Consider the following 21,127-nt stretch of genomic DNA (forward strand, 5'->3'; position numbering starts at 1 on the left):
TCACTACAACTGGGAGCTGGCCATCTGGTGTGCTTCGCTGTCCCTCTTCCTGCTGCGGTTTGTTACCCTGGGGTCCGAGACCAGCAAGAAGTACAGCAACACCTCCATCCTACTGACAGAGCAGGTACAGCAACACCTCCATCCTACTGTCAGAGCAGGTACAGCAACACCTCCATCCTACTGACAGAGCAGGTACAGCAACACCTCCATCCTACTGACAGAGCAGGTACAGCAACACTCTCATGCTACAATACACCCAAGTATACCAACCCAGAGCAGAGAGCTCTATATCCTGACATTTCTCTAAACTGTTTATTTCTTCATAGACTTTAATCCAGTGTCATCTTAACTGCCTGATTTTTCTTTTCATCAGATAAATCTGTACCTGAAAATGGAGAAGAAACCAAATAAAAAAGAAGAACTGACCCTGGTCAACAACGTGCTGAAGCTGGCCACCAAACTGCTGAAGGTACAGCTGAGCGTATCCAATCAGAAAACACTAACGGCTGAGTGTAAGACAGAGGGACCAATCAGCATGCTCACAGCCCCAGAGTTCCGCCCACTCTCACAGGGGCCAAACACAGAGTGTGAGCTGGTGCAGGCAGGCTGGCTGGCTCTGTAGTGTGTGTGTGTGTGTGTGTGTGTGTGTGTGTGTGTGTGTGTGTGTGTGTGTGTGTGTGTGTGTGTGTGTGTGTGTGTGTGTGTGTGTGTGTGTGTGTGTGTGTGTGTGTGTGTGTGTGAGGATGTGAAAATGTGATGCTCGTAACCAATCTCTCCCTCTCCCCCCCACACAGGAGCTGGACACCCCCTTCAGACTGTACGGCCTGACAATGAACCCCCTCCTCTACAACATCACGCAGGTGGTGATTCTGTCCGCAGTGTCGGGGGTCATCAGCGACCTGCTGGGTTTTAATCTGAAGGTGGGTTCAGACAGATACCCTCTGCCTGTGCATCTGTCTCACAACAGCATGGCTGACAGATCGCATACACAAACACCGCAGGATCAGAGACATACATTCCACAGCTGCGGAAAGTGCTTCACTGTATTTTATAAAGGAGAATTACGTATGAGCAAAGACGACAAATGACTGCCACCGTAACCGAAAGGTTGCCGGTTCAATCCCCGCTGGGACACTGCTGCTGTACCCTTGGGCAAGGTACTTAACCCACAATTGCCTCAGTAAATATCCAGCTGTATAAATGGATAACATTGTAAAGAACTGTAACCTATGTAAGTAGCTTTGGATAAAAGCGTCTGCTAAATGAATAAATGTATAATTTAAGACTTATTTTTCTGAAGAGAATATCTCTCTATAGATTACAGCACTTGCAGCGTTTCAGACTGCCCGGCTCTGTCTTGCTGTGTGTTCCATATACACATTTAAAGCTACAAATGGTGCTTTTCTCCTCACAGCTCTGGAAGATTAAGTCATGACAAGAGGCTATGAGAAAACAGCACGCCCTCATGAAGGGATGACACACACTCCGACCAGAGGGGGGCGCTGTTGAGACTGACTACAGGCTCTCTGACAATGGACTGTGGCCCTTTCTCAGACATATCGAAGTGCTTACATTTCATGTACTTGTGCAATTCAGATATTTATTTTACCCTTTCAGTGTTTTAGTTTTTTGCCTTTGTTTTTAGTGATATGTTTTAATTGAAAGTATTATTTTAGCTACAGGTATGTGTTCTCAGATGGGGTGATCAATTGGCCAGGTGACATTCAAGTGGAAACAGTGTAAATGGAGATAAATTGAAGAGTTGTGGCACTTTTGTGTATGTGTGTATATGCGTGCATGAGCATACTTATGTACGCATTGTATATTATCCAGCTCTTCAAAGAATCACATTTGTTAGGGTAGACGTAGTCGGTTCACTGTGAACACTACAGGAAGTTGTGGACTGTCACATCACATACTCATCACATGATAAAGAGACGGTGCGCGTGGGGGGGGGGGGGGGGGGGGGGGCTGCAGTCACGCACTGGGTAGAAATACTGCAGAGGCTCAACCAGTCACAACCCATCCGTCTACTGAAGCTTCAGTGCTGTCTGCTCTCAGAACAACAGCACACCAAAGCTCAGACTGTAAACACCAGATACTGTTTTTACACACCGTGCATGTGTGCGAGCGTGCACACCCTCGCACCTGCGCACACATGCGTGCACGTGCACACACACGCATACGCATTTCGGCGAAACGGCAGCTGTTCGGACGTGAGGCTGGACGGTGTGTGTGTGACGGCCTCGCCGCGTTAGCAGTGCGCACCACACCCGCAACCAAACTGACATTTAGAGGGAACGAGTTCTCTACACTGCAGTCACCCTGTGTGTAGCTGTTGGCATGGATACTGGCAGTAAGAAACTGGGCAGGTTTCTTCTCTGGCTCTCTGTGTACCCTCTCTCTCTCTCTCCCTCTCTCTCTCCCTCTCTCTCCTTCTCTCTCCCCCCCCCCCCCCCCCCCCCCCGTCTCTTCCTCTCTCTCTCTCTCTCTCGAGCTTTGTGTCATGTGGCTTTGTCGGAAACATACTTTTCCATGGTCAAACTGTATTTGAGCAATAACTAATAGATCTACCGAGACTGAAGGTATTTTGCTAGACCTAGAAATTAAGTGTATTTATTAAGACACTGGGTTGGGAATGCCTGAAAACGTGCACTTTAAACCTAAAAATGTTACATGTTTCAATGTCAAAACGTGTTATTCTGAATAAGAGCCTTGTTTTTTTTCTTTTTTTTTTTTTTGTAATGTTTGCGTGGGACAGTCAGTGTGAAAATGACCAAAGTGCATTTTGCTGGAAAAGAATGTATAACATGCATTTCAAGTTTGGTTTTGAATTGAAAATGCTTTAAAAAGGATATTGATGTTGCTTTTCTTTTTCGCTTGTTTCATTTTTACTACAGATGGTCACTTGCGCTTTGTAGATGTCAGAAAACATTTGCAGTACTAAAAAAAAAAATGTTCCTGAGGTGGGGAAAAAACTGAATTGTTTTAATAGAAAATGATTCTATGCATTGTACTTCCTTTTTTAAAGGAAGTCTGCATATTTAATTTATTAGTTTTAAAGATTTTTGTGAGCAGGTCTATTTATATAAGTTCCAGAATTTTATATGAAATATGGACATCCAAGTATCATTCAGAATAAGCTACAGGCCTCTCTCAGAGACGGACGCCGGGCCTGAGGTGCTTCGGTTACCATGACTACGTGTACCATGTGACATTGTAATCCTCATTAAAATTTACTGTGGCTGAAACCCCTCCCTCTCCTAGCTGAGTTCTTTACAGAGCATCTTCTGAATCTGTCTGAATCCATAAATGTCATCCTACATGGCCAGTCTCTGGCCTGGAATTCTCCATTACCACCTATTTTTTCTTCACTCCTGAGAACCCAACAGTCACTCTCTAAATGGGCCAACAGAAAATTCAGACCTTGAGGTTTAATTCAAAGCTCCTCTGGTGGCAAAGAAAGCCTTACCTGTTCCTTGGCGCTGATCTTTAAGGTGTCAGCGGGGAGTTTCACTGTTTTTTGAAGAGCGGTCCCTCCTGCAGGCACCCTGAAAAAGCACGGTAAACCGCTGAGCATTAGAGTTGTTTCCTGTCTGCCATTGTAGTGTCCAGGCTCTGAGAGCGCATTCACCACGGCCAGTGCTCCCACAGCTCAGCCCAAACACGGGCCGGTGGGAAAACGCCAGTGTGCTCCCAAAGAGCGAGCCGCGTTTGAACACCAAACACCATACTCCAGTGTTCAAGGTTTAAACATCTTCTCTGGTACACCTCCTACATGGCCTGACAGGACAGGAGAAATGAGGAAGCATAAATATGAGGCTTGCCCCAGTCTGTGTCACGTGTGCCTCCAGTTACAGTGATTACCACTGGATGAAAATCATCTGAGTATCCAAAGCTGAATACTTACCTGGTGAATTACTGACAGCTTATAAAATCGGCAAATTAGGTGCACAGCACAACCTCTTGTACTGGAGGGTAGAGCAGTTACCCCATTTTCCAGTGACACAGCTGTACAAAGAAATTGCAATGGTAATTTACAGGTGTCTAGGAAACCCAAGACTGTACCAAATACCCTTAAGTGACCTGTCAATCCTTCTTAAAAAGTAAACTTTAATGCAAAAATGTTACCATGACTTCTACAGGCACCACAGGAACACCAAACACTACCTACAGTTCCATGAACAAAGCATTCCTAAGACTGGATGTTTATGGGAAGGTTGCCAAGTCTCAAGCTTTGATGGCGCCTGTTCTCACAGTCTCAAATCACATTCGCAGTGTGATTCATCACAGCGAACGCATAAAGAGCTGGCAACCCTGGGAGGGGGGAAGTGGGGGTGCGGGAAAACAGAAAGGTATTGCTGCTGGGAATATAAAATGGCTGCAAAATGGATGTGTTCAATTCCACTTATGACCAGCAGATGGCAGACACACTCACGGTGGAAAAAGACAAAATGAAGGTGTTCCGTTTCCAACAGAGGACAGAGGGGCGGGGTGTCTGTGAATCACAAATCAACAGACATAAACCAGAACACTTAAATTCCCATCATGTCGTTTCCGACGTGGGCGTTGGCTCATATTACCCGTCTGGTGCCTGGACTCAAGTTTTCAGTTGTGTTCCAGTTCATAGGTCACTGACTGGATTAATCAGCTCCCTCTACGAGTTTCAGAACCGTTTTCTCTCAGGTCTTACGGTTTGGTGCGTAAATCAGCCTGTTGCTTGGACTGCGATTGCTGTTGGTATGTCATTCACACATACCGACTCTGAACACAAAGGAGTCAAACGTCATCTACAGGGGCCCACAGTTTCTCTCAAATGATTGTAGTTTGTACACCTGCCTTTACAATATGCATTAATTGTTCACCAGCAAAGTATTTTTACGTGGAACTTGTACATCTATTAATATATAAGCACACATCGGCGTGGCCTTCATAGCCCTGCTGGGGGACTAGCCTATGGAATAAAGCCTACCAATAGTTTACAGCCGCACTTTATCAATCCCCTAAGGGAGACACGGAATTCTTACATCATCTGAATGACCTCTTATCTTACAAACCCAGGGACTCACCGTCTTCTTATAGCCGCATCTGGTGAAAATGTTCAAACTTCAGTTTGAAGCAAAATCAGTCTGCTCAGGCTCCTGTCCTGATAGATACTAATTTCCACTGTGTTTTTTGGTTTTTGTTTTTTGGTTGGCTCCGTTTTTGTGGTTAATGTCAGATATGATGTCGACTAGTGAAGCATGCTCTACCGAAAAGCTTTGGACCGCGAATTGCGTATACTTCTCTTTACATTTTCTGTTTGCATCTATTTCTTCCACTGTACATCCAGCACATGCATGTGACCAGGTGATGTGCTCATTAAAACTTTGAAATGGGCCTCTGACCTTCTGTGGCATACCTTTTCTCTCAGGCAACACATAACCATATTGCAGCTACCGGCCTACTACACTACGCCGCTACAATGACTTTCACATTTTTATCACATGGGTACTATGACATCATCTGTTGAACAACCGTTTAATATCCAAAAGGGTCCAGTGACATCACAGATATTTAAGACCAGACCTCATTTGAGGAATTAGGACGTTCAGAACTAGCAACTTTCCTATGAGTAAAATGAGAGTTTTCTTTTTTTTAAATTTCTAATCATATTTTCTCTACATTAACACAATTCAAAAAATGAATTATTGTGCTTGAAACATCAGTAAATTTGATTTTCACGGGCTTAACACCATGCTATGAGCTAATTTTAAATGTGTAAGATTGTGGGGACTAGAGGTTAGAGCAGGTAGCCACCTTCTATTGATGTTAGAAGCTTTCTGCTGAGCAGTGAGGCCTGGAACCGTGGGGCCAGCGGTTAGATGAGAAAGTGATAGAGATTACATGGTTTTAGGACTTACAAGGTGAATTAGATCTGTTCAATATTTTTATTTTCGGAAGGTTTTATCCAGTTATATTCAGAGGTCAGCGCAATATTAATACATGACTTATATCTGTATTCTTACCAGGTATATTTTTATTTACTTTCTATAGATGCTGAGATGCTATTACAAGTACTGTACGTGAGCACATGAGAGATTTTCTCAGGGAAACAGATGTGGTATGGTTCTCAACCCATAGTTGGGGCTATTTAGACTCTTCAATTAGACTACCTTTCCTTAATATTTTTGTACATTTGGAATGCTAGTTATTGTTTAATTTGTTTTGGAGTCTCTGTATTGAAAGAAACAAGAAACACAATATATACAGAGCAATATATGTGTGCACAGGCTTACCTCTGCCGATGGACCCAATAAATACAGCAGCAGTTTGGAAGCAGTTCAGAGGGGGGGGGCGGTAGGAGGGGGGGCAGTACTGCAGCATAGTAGCCAGGGCTCGTTAACCGAAAGGCTGCTGGTTCACTTCCCAATGTAAGTCCCTCTGGATAAGAGGCGTCTGCTAAATGACAGTAATGTAATGTACACTGATCGTGTTGGACAAAGAGAATTCACTTGCATTAAAACACAGCCGAAAAGGATTTTTTCAGGAATTTGTATTTGCTGATTTTGAACTTTCCTTCATAATTTAAATATAAAATCACATATAAATAACGATAGCAACATCTCATTTTACAGCGGTCATCACTCTGTCAGATCAAAGATTGGCAAGATAAAAAGAAACAAGTATTTAAAAATGATGTTAAAAACCTCTTCACCACTTTAAAAAGTGTTATGTCTCTGTGTAAAATGCATGCAATTTTGGCTCCCTTTTATAAAACACATTAAAGGTCTTTATAAAACTCAATTCCCAACCTAAAGAATACTAAATCAGCTACCCTCTAAAAACAGAAACATGTATTTATACATTTTGAAGTGCCTAATGATATACCAATTTACATTTATTGATTAATTAGATGTCATTATAAATCCGCGATATTCCTAATTAAGTATCTGGGATTCATATTCAGTATAACCTATATATTGTAAATACTGTATATGGTATATGCCATGCTTCAAATTTGGACATGTATTTAAAATTTAAATTTTTTTGTCATGATCAGGGACGGTATGCACTCCAGAAAAAAAATACATAAGAAAATTGGTTAAAAAGATTTACAATCACTAAAACAATCACAAAAGAACAGTTGTGCAGTTTCCTAACTACATGACAGATATCGTAAGTTTTCTTTATGTGTCACAACCCTTAGTATAGTTCCTCTCTGAAGGGATATATTTAATGTATGTAAATGAAATGTGTAAAATAATTCTTTAGAGCAATAAAGATACTCATTTCTTTTGCTGAATATTTTTTAAATTATTTAAATGCCAAAAAAAACAAAAATGAGATTTTACACAAACTGTGGTGAGGAAACAACATTTCTCCAGTTTGTTATCTGAGGGAATAGCTTTCCTTTGTTGTGCTGCAGATGATACCCCTCCGTTCCTGCCTTACTCTGATGTATAATACCACAGTCAATTTAAATCACTCCATTTATTTTGGGATGTATAACTATCTCAGTTTTGGCTATGACTCGTCTTGTATTTCAGTTATGACTCACCTTGAGTTTCAGGAATCATTTTGTCTACACCTTCAGTAGTAATTTTCCCTTGAATTTCAGCTATGACTAGCACTGAGTTTCTGCTATGACTTTACACACCATTGACAGGACACACACATCTCTACCATCTTTTCTTTGCAGGGTTTAGGGGGATTATTTTGCGTGCTCTTGGGATATTAAAATACACCAGTGATGGGTCTTCAGAACGAGAAGCAAGAAAACAGGTGAAAAGGGACTGGACTTGTCACCCCTCACTGCTTGGCACACACTTCTACAGGTTACCTGGGAGAGGACCCTGAGTGCTCTCCTTAGCTCCACCCCTGATTTTTCACATTAGCGACATGATGCCAGAGCATCAGAAGAAACAGGGATAAACATCCGAACACTTCGTACGGGACAGGAGGGAAGGTGTGGATGGAACACCACCCTCTCTGTCCCTCTCACATCAGAGCGCCTTCACTGGCCTGGGATCAGTGATCCGTCACTTCACTCAGGTGAAGCTACCGAGGACAGGGGGCGCCAACACCTACATCTCAACATTCAGTTTAGAACCGACACCGAAACTAAACAATCAGAAAAGCAACACAACTTTTTTTTTTTTTTTTTATCAAAGCTGTTAAAAAGTTTTAGAAAAATGTGGGACCTAGAAAGCGGAAAGGGGAGTGGGGGGGGGTGGGGGTTTAATTGGGGCGTACTGCAGGGGTGATCTGTCCCACACTGTCCAACATCATGCCATGTCACCCCCACCCTGCCCCCCTCTCCCCGCTAAACCACACTCTGCCTGCCGTTCTCCCTGCTGTATCCCGGCGGGTCTGAGCAGCGGTGGGGGAAGTCAATGAAGATGCCCTCAGCGTCGGAGTCCATGGACTCCAGGATCTGGTCCACGATGGTCTCGGGGCTGGAGGAGCAGCTGGGAAGGGAGGAGGGCTCCGGGGGCAAGGCGGAGGGCGAGGGCTGGCTGCCCTCTGCGCAGAAGGGTCCCGGGGAGTGTTCGAGGAAGATGGAGGGGGAGGGCGGCGGGGCCTCACACAGGCTCCCTGCCAGGCTGATGTCCGGCTCTGAGGTCAGGCTGGGCTTGGCCGCAGAGGCCTTGGAGCTGACGTCCACCCCGGGGGCCAGGCTGGAGAAGCCCTGCTCCTCCATGCAGGAGGTCATCTCGCACACCGAGTGGCGTCTGATGCCCACGCTGCCCACCGAGCCCACCTCCGAGTCGTACTCCGCCACCGGCGTCAGCATCGGGATGTTGTAGCTCTTGGACCGCACCACCGGGTTCTTGGCCAACGGCTCGCCGGGCTTGGGCCAGCGCCGCAAAAGACGCTTCTCTGTGGAGCGGGAAAGAGAGGGGAGTGTGTTTATAAAGAGAGAGAGAGAGAGAGGAGTGTGTTTATAAAGAGGGAGAGAGAGGAGTGTGTTTATAAAGGAGAGAGAGAGGAGTGTGTTTGTAATGGAGAGAGAGGGGAGTGTGTTTGTAAAGAGAGAGAGAGAGAGAGGAGTGTGTTTATAAAGAGGGAGAGAGAGGAGTGTGTTTATAAAGGAGAGAGAGAGGAGTGTGTTTATAAAGGAGAGAGAGAGGAGTGTGTTTGTAATGGAGAGAGAGGGGAGTGTGTTTGTAAAGAAGGAGAGGGAGGAGAGTGTGTTTGTAAAGGAGACAGAGAGGGGAGTGTGTTTATAAAGAAGGGGAGAGAGCTGAGTGAGTCTGTAAGGCAGAAAGAGGTGAGTGTGTTTGTAAAGGAGGAGAGAGAGGGGAGTGTGTTTATAAAGAAGGGGAGAGGGGAGTGTGTGTTTGTAAAGGAGAGAGAGGGGAGTGTGTTTATAAAGAGGGAGAGAGAGGAGTGTGTTTATAAAGGAGAGAGAGAGGAGTGTGTTTGTAATGGAGAGAGAGGGGAGTGTGTTTGTAAAGAGAGAGAGAGAGAGAGGAGTGTGTTTATAAAGAGGGAGAGAGAGGAGTGTGTTTATAAAGGAGAGAGAGAGGAGTGTGTTTATAAAGGAGAGAGAGAGGAGTGTGTTTGTAATGGAGAGAGAGGGGAGTGTGTTTGTAAAGAAGGAGAGGGAGGAGAGTGTGTTTGTAAAGGAGACAGAGAGGGGAGTGTGTTTGTAAAGGGGAGAGAGAGGGGAGTGTGTTTATAAAGAAGGGGAGAGAGCTGAGTGAGTCTGTAAGGCAGAAAGAGGTGAGTGTGTTTGTAAAGGAGGAGAGAGAGGGGAGTGTGTTTATAAAGAAGGGGAGAGGGGAGTGTGTGTTTGTAAAGGAGAGAGAGGGGAGTGTGTTTATAAAGAAGGGGAGAGGGGAGTGTGTGTTTGTAAAGGAGAGAGAGGGGAGTGTGTTTATAAAGAAGGGGAGAGAGCTGAGTGAGTCTGTAAGGCAGAAAGAGGTGAGTGTGTTTGTAAAGCAGAGGGAACGAGTTTATGTGTGTTGGTCTGTAGAGGGCGCCAGAGCTGAGAGTGTGCTGGCACTGGTTGGACGTGGGACTTTGGCCTGCTTTCCTCACCCAGCACGCAGGAACACTGCATGACGGTGCCATCGTCAGAGAAGAGGCCGTGCGTGCCCAGGTAGGGGGACACCACCTTCTGGATCAGGGACTCCAGCTTCAGGTAGTCCTCGCTCACTCCTTTGGACTCGTGGACCCCCTGAAACGCACCACATCAGACGTTCAGAGAAAGACAGGCCTCTAAGCACAGGAAACAAGCAGCTGACTAACGCATTCTGTGAAGGCGGCCTCATTCTCACGGGACGGCAGAGCATCGGTTACAGCAGACCTCTCTATCACTGGCCTCCTCTGCAGAGGCTTCCGCCAGCGCCTGGCTGGGGCTGCAGGGGCCTCCCGGCTCTGAGCGCAACCTTTTCAGCACACACCATTTCCTTCCTGCCTCTCTGATCGCTGGCAGCAGCCAGCTGCTCGACCTTTGGGTGATGAAGCTTAGAGACGGGGAACTGCGAGAACGAGGAACCCACTGACGTTCAGAAAGCCCTGTGAACCCGGGGCGGCTGTCCCAAATGTGAGGGGGCAGGAGGGAGACAGGTAGAGAGGTGCTTCAGAGGACACAAGCCACAGGTGCCTCTCCTACAGGGGAGTGACGGAGCAAGCGAATAAAGGCAGGTCAGTCTGTACGTTACACAACTGACATTAGATTTTTTTTTTTTTTTTGACCAGCTTCAAGCAGAAAAGTATCACTTCTTTTTTTCACTTCATTAATGGAAGGCTAAATAAGGGAAAAAATCATCATAATTCTAAACGTCTGACTTCCACCTGCTTCCCATTTGCTGTTAATGTGCAGCTTCCTGTCAGAGTAATTTGTACAGCTGATGTTTTTTCCCATTGTCTGCAAATGTCTGACATGATGTCCCCTTCGTCTCTGAACCTTCAGACGATGACGACGAAGATGAAGACGATGATGATTTATGACACACTTTCCGGGAACTGAGAGCAGACATGCTGCAAGCAGCAAAGAAAAAAAAAAACTCCCGGAGTCTTAAAATGTCACCAGAATCTCAGAGAACAGGTGACGCCTGAAATGACATTTAGGCTGTGACTGCATGTCTAAGCATGTGACCTATCAAGCAGCGAGTGATTGACAGAGCTGAATAAATGCATCCCGTAACGCTGACTGTTCACTCCAGTGCACCACAGACGAGCAGCGTGTTGTGGAAATGCAACACTGATCTTGCACCTGTCAGAGTAGAGGAAATGGTGCTGAAAGGCCCACAGGTAGTGAGCAACTCTGTGCCAAACAGCGTAATCCACAGTTCTGGGGTCAGCTCTCTGGACGTCTCTCCCTTCTGCTGTTCCCCTCCATCCTTTGTCTCACTGACCTCAGAACAGTTGGGCTGTGTCTCACTCAGACCTCTCTTGGACATGTGGCATGCTTTCAGGAGAGCGCGTGCGCACACACACACACACACACACACACACACACACACACACACACACACACACACACACACACACACACACACATACAGGAAAGGAGGAGTGCAGTGTGGTCACAGTGATATAGCTCATACAGAATGGAGAGAAAACACCAAGCAGAGGTGTGGCTTCCTCACAAAAACCACCTCGGCTCCCCTGACCTTCTCCTTCTTTCTTCTCCCCCCTTTCTTTTTTTACTCCCAGTCTTGTTCTCTCTTTCACGCAGTGGCCATTGCTACTAGTGGCACACTGGGAACCACCATTGAGGACGGGGTGCCCTTTCCACAAGCAGGAAGATTCCACTGCCCCTTCAGACATTCAGTTCACTTGTCTGAGACCCCATTTTAAAAATCTTGTCAGGTGGGCTCAATGGATAAGAGAATCATTCTTGGAACTTATCTGGAGGAGGTTTGTTTCAATCAATTACCCATGCGGTCAGGCCAAGCTGGAAAAATGGCATCTTAGGGACCGAACTGGTGATCCTGAATGAATGTTAAAGATGGTGGCAGCAGGACTGAAAAACAAGCCTGTGTGCTGCTGCATTTCAGACTGATGGACGATGTGATTGCGTTACCATGTGGGATGTGGCGAGAGCTCTGTGTGAAATTGCTGACAATGAAGAACTAATTTGAAATCTCTGATCTTTAGCAGAAGAGGATGTTTTCATCCTCTGTCTGTTTGCATGGGTCGTGTTTTGATTTTATTCTTTTTTTTTTGTTAACTATGGGACAATGGTGGGGTGGTTTTGATTTGCAAACAGATCTGTCTGGTGTTTGGTTTGAGGACAGAGGATGTAAATGTTTTTTTGTCTCTTTGCTTGTTTGAAAAATGTGCCAGTAAATTCAAGTTGAATTCTAAATTCTCTCCTTCCCTCTGTCTCTGGGTGCTTTCACGAATGCCGTGTGGACATTAGGCACGTGTGGCCGTAACAGCTGAACTCCAGAGTGCTCCAGTATGCGTGTGTCACAGGAGAGCTGACGCACTTTCCTTTAACTTGCCAGACTTTTTTCTCTGCCCACTCTGTCAGATTTAACTAGCACGATTAGCATTAGCCTCCCAGGTTCACCTCAGTGCAGAAGGTTTCTCACACACTCATTAAAGTACATGCGTTTTTTTTTTTAGCTCTTCAAGCCATTCCCCTGTCCACTGAATCTGTTATTGCTCATTTTATGCCTTGATATATAACCGTGGTACACCAAAACACAAGTGTCCTCAGAGCTCGGCAACAACCAATTTTATTTGTGCAAAAATCTGCACGGTGAACGAACCAGGTGAGGGAGTAGCGCTGTGTGTCTCAGTAACGTGTGACCAGGACCTGCCCCTTGGCTCTGTGACTCGGCTCTGGGACTCAGTCAGGCTGAGAACCTCACCCACAGTGCAACAGCGAATGAATTCCCCTCAGCCCACATACAGCATTCAGAGACCTACCCCTGGGTTCCTCTGGAAAAACACTTACAGTCAGCGCCTGGGCAACAATGGCTTATTTAGCTTGCATAATTCAGTAAAAGTAGTAATTTAATAAAAAATTTAGGAAAAGTAAAACACAAAATACTGGAAATCGGTTTGTTTTGCCATCCAGGAAAAGATGAATGCATTTTTGCACTGGAGCGTGAGGCTATGAAAATAGTCCTCTAATTAGGGCACAACACAACCGTGCTGGAAATAGCCACAGTAATGTGGAGGGTTTTGTGTTCCCCTTCTCCCAGACAAATGGCTGATTAATTACTGACATATTTCAGGCCGTCTAACTGCTTTCCAGAGGAGGAAAAACAACTTGTAGGGCTGGATATTGCAAAAAATAATAAACAGCTTGTTTCCATTTTAATCTCCGGCTCTCTCACGCGAGGATACACTGAGAGGGCCGGGAATGAGAGGACTGTCGCCTCATCTCCGCTTCTCCGCTCTGCGTTTTTCCTCTGTTCTTTGTGCTTACCAGCTGAGTGACAGGCCTGACAACGCTCAGGGTGACATCAGTGGTGTAAACTGAAATTATATATGCGCGCAGTGAGCCGACCGGTGAAGAGCAACAGGTGATTCACCTGCTGGATCAGTGCCACACAGTCTTTGTTGATTGGATTATGTTTGGGTGTGAAAGTGATGGGCAGTGGGTAACAAGCAGTGCTTCTTCCAGCAATTAGAGGTGATTCACGTATACTTATCTCACTTAAGTGCTGTCACCGTGTGTAAGGGTGACTGAGCCAGGCAGGCCTAACGCTGGCACGTGCCTGTAAGTAAGCCTACTCATCTGTTCACTCTCCCTCACTGATTAATGCTTACCAAACATGAGGCAGGTACACGAGGCGCGCGCACGCACACACACACACACACACACACACCCCTCCCCTCCACACACACACACACACACACACACAGCAGCCACTCTGTGCTGTGTGTAAGGGTCTGGGACCAGCACAAGGCTGTGAATTTTCTACTCAGGTAGCTAACAGGGACAGTGAGCTGCAGGCCCAGGAATCCCTCCTGAATGTGCCCACAGTCACACTCTCCCACACCCACGCAGGGCCAAGAAAACACCCCTCAGCCAGCCGGAGTCCACGCAGCGTTTAAACAGGATGACGTCCCACGACGTTCACCTCTGTGTGTGACCCTCACGCCCTGCCTCGCACCTGCCTGACGAGGCCCGACAAACAGCAAAACCACGGATTCTCCACACAGAGCAGATATTCAGCCAAAACGACAGATTCTCCGCACAGAGCAGATATTCAGCCAAAACCACAGATTCTCCACACAGAGCAGATATTCAGCTCCTGCATTCTTTCCACGCTCTGAACTTCCTTCTCCAGGTTTCAGCTGGTAGCAGGAGGTTCCACTCAAAGCTGTACTGCTGTTCCAGCTAAGGATGTTCTGACTTATATCACACCCCTTCCAGAATGTTCATTCTGAGCCAGCGAATCAGAACACTTATAGCTTCAACAATGAGAGAGACAGGACTTCCAAGGAGAAGCAAACGGGTCATGCTGAGGCAGAATCAACATACGGAATGTCTGTAGCGATCTCAAGTGTTCAGTTCACGCTAAAACCGTCCTCATCATAATGCCAGCCAAGGAGAGAAAAGACTACTCCCTTGAAACAGTCATAGGAGACACTCTGATGGTTTGAGTTAATAAGCGGTAACCAAACTCATTTTCACTAACAAAGACCTACCTAAAATACACATACATGTCAACTCTCAGGCCAGGCACTCTTGAGTTCCCTGCTCACTGTCCAAAAATCTGACACGTGAAATATGATCCGCACGTGCTGAGAAACATACGTGTTCCTGGCAGTGCCCATAACTCATAGCTGCTGTCTTTCACATGCTGTGTCTGCTGCTTCTCCTGCTGTCAGATCCACACTAACAGTGATTAATAAATGTGTTGGGGACTGGCGTCTGTCCCTGAGCTGCAGTATATATAGCATGCCAGCTCCCTGTAGTGCGGGACGGGAACCAGTTTTTTTCCTTGTTTTGCGGGAGTTGGGGGTGGGTGGATGTCATGTTGTGGGACAGAGGGACAGGAGAGGGGTGGAGTGTGATTTCACAGGAGCGTTCTGTGAATATGTCGACCTTGCTTACAGCATCGATCACTGGGAACGGACAAAATCCGACTCTACAGTACTATTTTCACAAAAGCGGTTACATTCTTTTTTGACTATTATTATTAACATATATTGCACAACACTGAATTTCTAACCAGAAGCAGATACAATAGAGAACTCCAGCAAAAAATGTTCAGCAACTGAAAAACAATGGTGTTGCCCAAACCCACCACTTTTGTGTAGATCAAAGAGAGCAGACAGAACTCTGCAGCCTTTTGGGTAGGGCGGGGGGGGGGGGGGGGGGGGCATCCTTCGCCAGACGTTCTTTAAACATGAGTGATATTTTGAATTCATTGGAAAGAGCTGGTTCCACACTGAATGCAAATGTCTTTGTACTGGGGGCCTCATCGAAGGGGAGAGGGGCTCTTTGATATGAAGATGAGCGCTGGCCTGCTGCTGTCTGAGAGGGCTCATCACAGCGCTTTTATCCAAATGAGCTGTGCTTTTGGGAGAGGCCCGTGCTGATCCACCTCCTCTCACCTTTGATCAGCCGTCCCTGCAGCCACGGAGAGGGCTCAGGGGCAGCGGGGGAAACCAGCCTCTCTCTCATTTCCATCAGAGCAACACACAGAGAAGTGTCTCATCCTCTCCTGGACGATAGATCTTCCTTTGTGGAAACTTTTATTTTGATGATTTGCAATCCTAGATAGTTTACATAACTTATGTCAATGCATACAGCTGGGTGTCTTGTGGAGACAGAATGGGTAAAGGACCTCGCCCAAGGACACCGCAGCACTGTCCCACAAAGAACAGAACCCACAACCTTCTGGCTACCTTCTGTGCTGCTTCCCGCTGCATGACACTGATGCCCAGATCCTGTTTCAGATCGGGTGTTACTGTATCTCTGGCCAGTGAAACGCCTTCACGACGCTCATATCTCCCAGCTAACTGCTACAGTGCGGTGCAGGAGTCTGGACAGAGTCCTCTCCTGCTGTTTCGGGCTTCTCTGTCCCGTCCCAGGATCTGCCGGCCACAGGCACCGAGTGACTCAGATCTGAGCCTTTTTCAGCCGGAGTGCTCAACTGGGAATAATCCGACAAATGACTCTCATAATGGAAAGAGACTGATGCTAACATGGCTTTGTTGCTTAGAAACATGTTGTCAGGGGTTTCACGATTATTGGCTTGTTATTGGCTGGTTGCTATGTAACTTTAAACTCATTCAGAATGACAAGTCCATGTAATTTCACATCTCTCTGCAAGTCATTCCAGGTGGAAAGAGCAGAGAACTGTAGAGCTTTTTTGCCCAACTCTGTACAGGTCTTTGAACAGTCAGAAGTGTACCGCTCCATGAATGTAGGCAGTAGTTGTTGTTCCCCTGCAGTAAAGTGTAACCCAAATGGTCCTGTTCCCACAAGGACTGAGAGAGTTTCCCCTTTTTCCCTCTATGGGGAATAGGAGAGTCGCAGGAACACCCAGAAACTGGGTCTCCATCTCTGCAGGTACCAGATCAGGAGCCTGAGTACTTCAGCTGTTCTCATTTATCAACATAATCTCTGAAATCACAATATAAACTCTTCTCATGAGTGCGAACGTACGAGCACGAGAGCACTAAACCAGTGCAGTGACGAAGGCTCTGCGTGACCACCCTGTAGGCAAATGTCAGAAAATCCTCTGATCACAGGTCGTGATTTAAAATAATACAAACACAAGCTGGCTGCTGTGCTCTGAGAGCGGGCCAGCCGGCCGCTTCCTGTGGTCCCAGTGTCTCGGACCCGACGCAGGCGGTGGGAGCCCGTCGCCCCCCTCCTCCAACCCCCCTCCCCACAGCCACCCCCCCCCCCCCACTCCCCGTCCCTCGGAGTGGAGCGTGAGAACCGCCAGGCCCACATCCCAACCGCGCTCTCGCCCCCTGCTGGCTGGCTGGCTCCAGCCAGACTGCAGTCACATGTGTGGCTGTCCGCAGAGACTCAATGTGTGCTGCATATGAAGGAGGAGCTCTCATGGGTTACTGAGGCAGAGAGCAGGAGAGGTAATCCCTTCCCTCTGCCTTCACCTCATCCCTAATACTGAATACTAATACCGCACCTACACAGCTGGGGCTGTGGGGGAAGTCCAGGTGGAGTTTTCTGGGTGCTGACTGGATGTACTGTCCCTCATAACAGCCAATCAGTGTGGGTCTTTTTCTGGGTGGAGCTTTCACACCATCCACAGCATGATTGGATTATAAAAATATGGGAGGACCACCCACAACCATTACCAGGTAATGGTCACAACCCACCCAGGGTGGAGACTGACAGGTATTCATTAACCTGAACGGCTGCGACCCTCAGCTGATGTAAATCCTGATGAAAACCAGCGCACCTTTCAAAGATGGTGCCTTGTGTCCCGCACTGTCGTGTCTTGCTGTGTCTCTTGCTGTCTGAGACACGTGTGTTCGTAAAGTGTTCCATATCAAACACGTGACTGACTTACTGATAATTTAGGTCACTGCTAGCAGTGGAACATGCGGAATGGGACCTGCTGAAGACCAGTGTAGTGCAGTGGTTAGCTCTCACCACTGCAGTAGTGCTTCATACTACATACACAGGATGCTCTGCTTATGACCAGCACCTTATTTCCTTTCCTCACAAAAACATTATTGGCATTTAGCAGACACTCTTATTCAGAGCAACTTATACAGGTTACTGTCTTTTTTACAACATTATCCATTTAGACAGCTGGATATTTACTGAAGCAATTGTAGGTTAAGTACCTTGCCCAAGGGTACAGCAGCAGTGCCCCCATGGGGAACTGAACCTGTAACCTTTCAGTTACAAGTCCTGCTCCTTAACTGCTATGCTACACTGCCAAACACCTTAAAGACCTTGAAGACCTTAAAAGCAGAAACTGTGCTGTCTTCCTCCAGCCTAATTCCCTGTGAGTTCTCCGCGGGCGTGTCCTCTGGCCTAAGCCTGTAATCCCTGGCACAGGGCACCTGCGCTCACCGCCTCTGCACCTCTCGGGGGCTCTCTGCGCCTCCTCCCCCTCTCTAACACTCTGGATAAGGCAGGAAGCACTGTGTCGGAGCGTAATCTGTATCAGTGCGTAATCTGTATCAGTGCGTAATCTGTCAGGGGCATCAGATAAAGGTGTGAATTATCTCTTCCTTCCCTTCCCTCTGTTTCTATCTCCCTCTCTCGTTATCTCTCGCTCCCTCCGCAGGTCCCTCTCTTTAAAAACGCATAGATGTGTAAAAACTGCTCCATGTCCCTCTCTCTGCCCCTCTGTCCCACAGCTGGCTCTCATAGTCCCCCTGCAGTTTCACACGGTACAGAGAGCTGGTATCTACATCAGAGGGAGCAAGCAGATGCTCCTTCACCCATTTCAGAGGATGGATTTTTATTCTTTTTTTCCAAATACATTTTTTGCATCCTCTAATTCCCAGTTATTAAACACACAAAGCATTCTCCTTTAGTGAAATATTAGTTAAATATTATGAGAGTGAGCGTTCCTCAGCTCATTACTGGTCACACATTACTTCCTCAATCACCAGTTTAGCAGTATCACTGCTGGACACTTCTCAGAGAAGGTGGGTGCATAGAGCAGGTATGTGGGTGGTACCTTTAAAGCATACTCCCCAGGGCAGGTGTGTGGGGTTACCTGTATGCTGTAGGACACCCCATAGAGCAGGTGTGTGGGTAGTATCGATAAAGGTGTGTGTGGGGTTACCTGTATGCTGTAGGACACCCCATAGAGCAGGTGTGTGGGTAGTATCGATAAAGGTGTGTGTGGGGTTACCTGTATGCTGTAGGACACCCCATAGAGCAGGTGTGTGGGTAGTATCGATAAAGGTGTGTGTGGGGTTACCTGCAGGATGAGCAGCATCTGGATGATGGACGGGGGCACCCGGGCGCGGGGGCGGGACAGCGCATCCTCCAGCTTTATATTCAGAGTGATGATGTTCCGGAAGTGCAGCAGAGCCAGCTGCCGCACGGAGGGCTCTTTACCCTGCAGAGAGAGAGAGAGAGAGTTACACACACACACACACACACACACACACACACACACACACACACACACACACACACACACACACACACACACACAGAGTTACACACACAGACACACACACACAGACACACACAGACAGAGTTACACACACACACACACACACACACACACACAGACAGAGTTACACACACACACACACACACACACACACACACACACACGCACGCACGCACGCACGCACACACACAGAGTTACACACACACACACACACACAGTTACACACTCACACACACAGAGTTACACACACACACACACACACATGCACGCACGCACGCACACACACACACACACACACACACACACACACAGAGTTACACACACACACACAGTCACACTCACATACACAGTTACACACACACACACACACACAGTTACACACACACACACGCACACACGCACTCACACAGTTACACACACACACACACACACACACACACACGCACATGCACACGCACACAGATCCCCTGACAGATGCATATTGTCACATGCATGCAGACACTGTGCATATGGGAGTGTCCCACATTGGCCTGGTGCATGCGGGTACTTGCTGCAGTGAGCAGCATGTGTGTGTGTGTGTGTGTGTGTACTGCAGCCTGCCATACCTGGACCGGGTAGAAAATGGCCTGTAACATGGAGAGGACATCGCAGAAGAAGAAGTCCCAGGTCTCTGCCAAAGAGTCCAGCAGCTTCTGACCTGCGGAAACCCAACACACGCAAGTCAACCAAACCACACATGCAACAGGATCGTTACACAGAGCAGAGCCTTTGGTCTGCTGCCAGAAGAACAAGACTCATTGCAACCTAATCTTCAATCTAAAACAGCACTGCAAAAACCCACACACTGCTATAGATATTTATCAGAGGGTACAAAGCAACACATCCTATCCTTTTGGTGGAAGAGGGTGCAGATTCGCAGATGATCGTGCAAACCAAAGAGCGTGGCGTGAGATGGGGCCGGGTGTGGTGGTAGTTTCTGAGTAGTCCTGTCCCCCCACCCCCCCTGTGTGAAAACCACATGCTGAAAGCCCTCTTTTGTGAGAAATTCCTCCTTTTGTGCGAATTCAGACAATGCAGGAAGTCCAGGACCCCTCTCCGCGCTCAGCACAATGAGACAGTGAGGGAATCGGCAGTGAGATAGAATCTGATGTCTGTGGGCGTGAACGCGATGCTTGCTGCCATGCGGGTCAGGGGTAAGAAGCGGCCTGAGGTTTCTGCCTCGCTTATTGTGGGGCAGCGTTTACTCATAAGGAGACCTCCCTCCCTCTCTGTGGTTTGGGCCCTCTGACGCAGGTAGCACCGTGTCACGGCAACCGCAAGTCCCATGCTCTCACAGACAGTCAGCGCCAGACAATTAGCAGGAAACCGGACGGCTTGAGACGGCCGGGGGCAGTGAGGGGTTTCGCTGACGGGACCCTGACGCCAGCCAAAACGCAGACAGGCTTCCCAGACGCGGCTCCACCTCGTCACGTCTGTGTCATTACAGTCCTGCACTCAGACTCACGGGCAGCACAGAATGACTGCAGAGGTCTGACTAATTGAATCGCACGGGAATTCTTCTTCAAAGTGCTTCTTGTGTCGGGGGCAGCGGCGTGTGTAACTCCTGCTGGGCCGCTGTGCGTTTCAGCTTTTGTTCTGGCCCCGATCTCCCCCGCCGCTTAATTGGTCCAATTAGTTAATGACACGTTGCGTTTGTCCCCCTGTGCCCAGCGAAACGCAGTTTGCTAATGCCTCTCCCGAGCACGCCGTAGAAAACGCAGCTTTCAGCTGTGATTTCCCATTTGCGGAAATGCGAAAAATGTCAAAACGTGTAAATGATTTCGCTAATTAAGTCATTAAGGGCAGAAGCTGGTGCAAAAACAAACACAAAACAGTCCCCCCAGAACACAAGTTTAACACCTCTAGTCTACTATATGAGGCTTGTGATCAGCAAGAAGACGACAAATTCGTGATATAATCGGTATTGTTTTGTCATTATAATGGTGCTTTAATTACGCTGTCATTACCCTGAACAGTGTGGCCGGGAGAGGTGAAAAGGTGTACCCCGGTACCACAGTCTCACCCCTCCTCACCTACCACAGCAACTCTGATCAACATGA

At 47.3% G+C, this 21,127-nt stretch overlaps 2 protein-coding genes across 6 annotated transcripts in view; one reads left to right on the forward strand and one right to left on the reverse strand.

The window, feature by feature from the left end:
* Window positions 1-2,443, forward strand: part of LOC118770127 (putative homeodomain transcription factor 2) — a 48,897-nt gene extending 46,454 nt beyond the window's left edge. For all 3 annotated transcript variants that reach the window (XM_036517585.1, XM_036517587.1, XM_036517586.1), the window contains 4 exons: window positions 1-124; window positions 374-469; window positions 795-920; window positions 1,415-2,443. The exon at window positions 1-124 is cut by the window's left edge and continues 32 nt beyond it. In XM_036517585.1, coding sequence (XP_036373478.1) covers window positions 1-124; window positions 374-469; window positions 795-920; window positions 1,415-1,435 — 367 coding nt within the window. In that variant the 3' untranslated portion in view covers window positions 1,436-2,443. The remainder of the gene's footprint in view (window positions 125-373; window positions 470-794; window positions 921-1,414) is intronic.
* A 4,593-nt stretch (window positions 2,444-7,036) lies between these two features.
* Window positions 7,037-21,127, reverse strand: part of prr5a (proline rich 5a (renal)) — a 33,527-nt gene continuing 19,436 nt past the window's right edge. For all 3 annotated transcript variants that reach the window (XM_036518381.1, XM_036518379.1, XM_036518380.1), the window contains exons 7-10: window positions 19,634-19,725; window positions 18,828-18,968; window positions 10,027-10,165; window positions 7,037-8,862 (exon numbers count right to left, since the gene is read on the reverse strand). In XM_036518381.1, the coding sequence (XP_036374274.1) occupies window positions 8,306-8,862; window positions 10,027-10,165; window positions 18,828-18,968; window positions 19,634-19,725 (929 nt within the window). In that variant the 3' untranslated portion in view covers window positions 7,037-8,305. The remainder of the gene's footprint in view (window positions 8,863-10,026; window positions 10,166-18,827; window positions 18,969-19,633; window positions 19,726-21,127) is intronic.

This window comes from Megalops cyprinoides, chromosome 23, assembly GCF_013368585.1.
Source record: "Megalops cyprinoides isolate fMegCyp1 chromosome 23, fMegCyp1.pri, whole genome shotgun sequence".
Classification (NCBI taxonomy): Eukaryota; Metazoa; Chordata; class Actinopteri; order Elopiformes; family Megalopidae; genus Megalops; species Megalops cyprinoides.